This window comes from Nannospalax galili, unplaced genomic scaffold (genome assembly GCF_000622305.1).
Source record: "Nannospalax galili isolate Female #2095 unplaced genomic scaffold, S.galili_v1.0 scaffold363, whole genome shotgun sequence".
Classification (NCBI taxonomy): domain Eukaryota; kingdom Metazoa; phylum Chordata; class Mammalia; order Rodentia; family Spalacidae; genus Nannospalax; species Nannospalax galili.
The window spans coordinates 1,316,838-1,322,631 of NW_008351176.1; the positions used below are offsets into that span (position 1 = coordinate 1,316,838).

Below are 5,794 nucleotides of genomic sequence, written 5' to 3' on the forward strand. Positions count from 1 at the left end.
TCAAAGAGAAACCTTTAGAATAAACAGATGGGTTTTTGCCCTGGAAGCCAGACAGAGCAGAACACTATAGAAAATGGCTGTTTCGGGTTCCCTTGGAATCACCCCAAACACTATACTTCTTTCCAGGCCTGAGAATCTGTTGACAGTGTCCAACACTATCTCATTAGCCACAGCATCAAGGGCATCCCCAATGTGCACTAGCAAGTAGGATTCCCCATCGCACTGAGACGTGCTCCTCCTCCTCATTGCCAGTTGAAACTTGTCTTTATATTTTTCTATGTCATTTGCTTTGCTGAAAAGCACAGCCACATCCTTGGGATAATAGCCACACACCCAGAGGAACCGGCATTTCTCAGCTACACAGATTGCTAACTTGTCCAAATCCGAGTGCTCAGTGATCTCTAAGTTGCCTGAGATACCTTGAACCCATCTCAGCTCTTGGCCTATCATCAGGGCCTTGGAAGGGACATTAGGTGGAGGATTTTCTCTGATTACCTGCATTACTCCTTGCAGGTAGTTGGCTATTTCTTCTCCATTGTGGAGCATCCTGGTGAGCTTAATTATTGGCTCCTGGTGTTGGAGATCAGGGAGGCCACTGCAACACAAGTGGTTGATCTGAAAATAGTCCAGAAAAATACAAAGAATTCCTGGACCATCCCTTCGTCTCTGAGTAATGGATTTTGCCTTCGCATACCAGTCCCCATCTTCAGTGCGGAAATTCTGGGCTTCATCAACAACAATGTGTTGAATATTCTCAAAGGTATTTTTCAGGAAGACTTTCCGGGTCACTGCCTGGCAGAAGCCTCTCTTGCTGAAAGTGTAAGAAAAATACAGTCAAGTTTCCTCTGCCAAACATAAGAAGACAATCTACTGTTAAATTCACTGGACTTGGTAAATACCACATGGACCTTAACATGTGAAAGCCATACCAGTTAAAGTCACCCCCCAATAAAGATAGTGAATAGAGTCAGACTGCATACCTCACAAATTTCTTCAAAGGCACGTTCTCACAGATGTAGAGAATGTCATTTGATTGACAGTCAAATACATTCCTGATCTTCTCCATGACCCCGAGAGCGAGTATGGTCTTTCCTGATCCAGGCAAGCCATGAACAAACAGCTCTCTGGTCTTGTGAAGGTTCTTTGAAAGCAATTCGTACTGTTGGTCTGTGAGTAGAGTCAAATTATCTGAGTACAGCTCTTCATTTAAGAAGGATCTGAACCCAAATAAGACAATCACAAGGGATTGTAACAGAGCTTCCATCTGCTCCATGGTTGTAAAGTTATAGGATTCAGGGTACACTTGTATTTCTGAACTATGAATGGCCTTTACTGATTTATCAGAGTTCAGTTGGAAGACCAAGGGAATAATGCCTAGTCTCCCAGTGTAGCCACCTGTGTTCACCAGCCTCTCTTTCAAAGAGTAGGCAACTCTCTTAGAATAGTTCCAGTATCCCAGATCCCATTTGTTGCAAACAGTGTACAGGATTGGGCTGTTGTTCTGGGAAATCAGAAGAGCATCACAGATGACACCCTGCTTCCTTTGAAGACCCAGGTCCACAGCCCAGCTGTGGGAGAAAATCAATATCCCTTGGGAGAAAGGGCGTGTTTCCGTACTTATTAAGTCTCTTAATCCTTTATGTCGTAAGAAGAGTTCCTTGTAGACGCTCTCTGGAGTGTATACAATCCTGCCAGGTGACACTAGACAAGGAAAGAATTAGAATGAGTTAGAGAATCACCAGACAAGCTAATAATCACCATTGTTATGGGTAGACCCCACCAACCTTTGGGTCCTACCATGTGTCAACAGTGGGGTTTATATTAGTAAGAACAAGATACACAACTCTGAGTCTGGTAGAACAGATAACTGGCTGTGATCCACAGAGACAATAATTATGAGTACAGAGTGGTCAGGGCATCCAGAAAGAGCACACGGGAGTATGTGAGCACTAATGAAAAGCCCAGCTTAGGAAGAAAGACAGCACAGCACGGAGCTCTTTATGAAAAGGAGGCAGCAGAGCTGACTCTCAGGGGGTGCCTTTGAGTTAGGCACGTGAAGGGTGGGAGAATGGAGAGAGAGTTTTAAGAAGCACTCATGGGGGGCTGGAGAGATGGCTCAGCAGTTAAGAACACTGGCTGTTCTTGCAGGAGACCCGGGTTTGAATCCCAGCACCAACATGGCAGCTAACAGCTGTCCGTAACCCGGTCCCAGGGGATCTGACAGCCTCTTCTGCCCTCCGAGGGCGTTGCATGGCACGGGTGCACTTACCTACATGCAGGCAATATACACATACACATAAAATAAAAATAATAAATAAAATTTTTTTAAAGTTAAAAAAAAAGAAGCACGCATGGACATAGAGACATCGAGCACCAAGGTCTATTCCAGAAGTTCCATGGATTGTGTTGCCAAAAGTAAGGGGGACTTAAAATTACTCTAAGCATAACAGTTGACTTATGAAATAACATTGCATATAAAGCTTTGAGATGATTAAGATATACACCATATTTCACTGATTGTCAATATACTTCAATGTCTCTGAAGTCAGCTATATCATAGTTTAATTGACAATATTTCCTTTTCAGCGTGAATAAAATGATTGTAAATTGCTTTCTAAGTTTGGCAAAATAGGAGAGAAGGCTTAAGTAAACAACCAGATAATCCATGTACAACTATGGGAAAATTTACTTTTGTAAAAAAAAATGACAATTCTGGCTGGGCATGGTGGCGTATACCTTTAATCCCAGCACTCGGGAGGCAGAGGCAAGTGGATCTCCGTGAGTTTGAGACTAGCCTGGAGGACACAGAGAGTTCTAGACCAGCCAGGGCTATGTAGAAAGACCCAGTCTCAACAATAACAAAAGACAATCTTTCCAAATCAGTTTCTTGATTCCATATATTGGTCATTAAATAGTATCAAATTCTTCTTTTTTTCTTTTTGATACAATAAAATGATTCTAAGTTTCTTCTAGAAGAAAAATACCATGATTAGACCACATCAGTGAACATGGATTTTTTTTATTGCAATTTGGCAATGTTCATCCATCTAAATTTATAAGCAAATTTTCCTATTCAGAATTTATCCTTAAAATTTAATCCTCAGTTATTTATAGAAAAATGTGTATTTTTGTATTTTTGTTTTGTTTTTTGAGACAGGGTCTCACCATATAACCCCAACTGGCCTGGAACTTGCTATATAGACCATCCTAGCCTGGCCTCAATCTCACAGTGATTCATCCTGCCTCTGCCTCCCAAACGTGGGGATTAAAGGTGTGTACCACCACACCTGACTGTAATGTACTTTTTAAAATAGAAAAAAAATGGACATTATATGAAAGTCCACCAAAAGAAGAGACTCTTAAAAAAAATGATAGTGGGGTATTTGCAAAGTTCTATTTACTTATTTTATTTGGATAGTAGTCATACACGTTTCATGCTGTAATTATTTATTAAGTTATCTTCATTCTATATAGTGTCTGTGCACATAGTGTTCCATAACAAAAATAGCTAAAAATAAGAGAATAATATAAACTTAAGAAGTACTTTATAATCAGTAAAAGAATCAGATAAATCCATCAACAAGGTCATGACAAAATAGTTATTTCCTATTTAAAACAATTACAATAGTCAGCCTGTAAGCACTCATGGACATATTTACACTTATGCACATTCTCTGATACGCACGTATATTTTTTTTTCTCTAGACACTAAAAGAATGCATGGATGTTACCAAAGACAAATGCTACTATACAAGGCAATATCCAAGTTCTTTTCCAAAAAGATTAGACCAACTTAAACTCCCAGTAGTGTGTAAAAGATCCTGATTAACTAGGGCTGGAGAGATGGCTAAGTAGTTAAGAACACTGACTGTTCTTGCAGAAGACCCAGATTCAAATCCCAGTACCCACATGGCAGCTAACAACTGTCCATAACTCCAGTCCCAGGGGATCCAACAGCCTCTTCTGACCTCCACGGGCATTGCACGAAACAGGTGCACTTACCTACATGCAGGCAATACACGTATACACATAAAATAAAAATAATAAATAATAAAAATTTTTTAAAAGATCCTGATTAACTAAAAAATATTGTCAGTGAAATAGTGTAAAAGAGACCAGACATGGTGCTGTATGCCTTTAGTCCCAGCACTTGGAAGTCAGAGGCAGGCAGATCTCTGTAAGTTCAAGGCCAGCCTGGTCTACATAGTGAGTTCCAGACCAGCTGGGGCTACAGGGAGACCCTGTCTCAAAAAGACAAAAAACAAAAAAGCATAGAAATTAATTAAAATGAAAATTTTTTTCTGATATTAAGTCCTCAGTTAAACAGTGTAAAATGGTATCTCCTTGGGGTTGATATGTATTTTTCTCATGGCTAATGGATTGCAACTCTTCAAAAGTTTATTGTACATGTGTTCTTTCTTTTCTGAAAAATCCTTTTATTTCCCTTTTTCTATTGAGTTGTTTGTGCTTTCAAAGTTTTGGACAAATTCTTCATGTGTCCTTGATACCAATCCCTTTCTGGCTGCATTGTCAGTATCTTCTTTGTTTCTAGATAAACCTTTTCATTTTAGTAATTTTTTAAAGATTACTGTGACAGAATACCTGAGAGCAAGCACTTAAAAGGAAGAAAGGTTTACTTAGCTCACAGTTTCAGATGTTCCAGTCCATCATGGTAGGAAGGGCATGGTGGAACAGAGCAGTTCACATCATGGTGTCCAGGAACCAGAGAGGAGGAAGGTGCCAAGGCAAGATACACTCTTCAAAGACACAGCCCTGTACTACTTCTTTCCCACCAGGCCCCACCTTCCAGGGTCCACTATCTCTCAGAAGTCTATTAAAATTTGAATTCGTTAATGGATGGAACCATCAATTATGTCAGTGTCTTCACTGATTCTGGGAATGCTCTCATAGACACACACTGTGATTTACTAATCTAGACATCTTTCAATTCAATCAAGTTGAAAAACAAGATTAACCATTTGAGTCTACAGAGATGGCTCAGCAGTTAAGAGCACTGGCTGCTTTACAGAGGACTCCAGTCCAGTTCCCAGCACCCATATGGCAGCTAACAACTATCTGTAACTCCAGTTCCAGAGAATCTGACACCTTCTTCTCACCTCCACAGGCATTGCATACATGGGTGCCCTAAGAGACAGGCAGGCAAAACATTCATATACATAAAATAAAAATAAATAAAAACAATTTTACAAAGATTGACAATTACATTAATTTAAGAATAAAAATTTTACACCTTTTCTAAAAAGTTTTGGTTGTATGTCTTTATGTATGTACATCTGTGTGTGTGTGTGTGTGTGTGTGCACATGTGTACAGTTGCCTAGGAGACCAGAACAGGGCATCAGATCTTTTAGAACCAGAGTTACAGGCAGTTATGAGCTTCTAGATGTGGGTGCTGAGAATGTACTCAGATCCTCTGCAAGAGCAGCAAGCACTCTTAACTGATGAACTAATTCGCCAGCCCCAATGTTAATGATTTTTTTTTCAGTCTTTTTGAGACAGTGTCTTCCTGTAGCCCCAGCTGGCCTGGAACTCACTATGTAGACCAGGCTGGCCTTGAATTTCACAGAGATCCACCTGCCTCTGCCTCCTGAGTGCTGGGATTAAAGGCATGCGCACCATACTTTTTAATAAAATATTTTTTTTATTTTTTTGGTCTTTTTTGAGACAGGGTCTCCCTGTAGCCCCGGCTGGCCTGGAACTCACTATGTAGACCAGGCTGGCCTTGAATTTCACAGAGATCCACCTGCCTCTGCCTCCTGAGTGCTGGGATTAAAG

At 40.4% G+C, this 5,794-nt stretch overlaps 1 protein-coding gene across 1 annotated transcript in view; it reads right to left on the bottom strand.

Annotated features, from left to right (window-relative positions):
* Positions 1-5,794, bottom strand: part of LOC103746058 (schlafen family member 5) — a 9,675-nt gene continuing 3,881 nt past the window's right edge. The window contains 2 exon segments of the mRNA XM_008848141.1: positions 1-817; positions 981-1,701. Coding sequence (XP_008846363.1) covers positions 1-817; positions 981-1,701 — 1,538 coding nt within the window.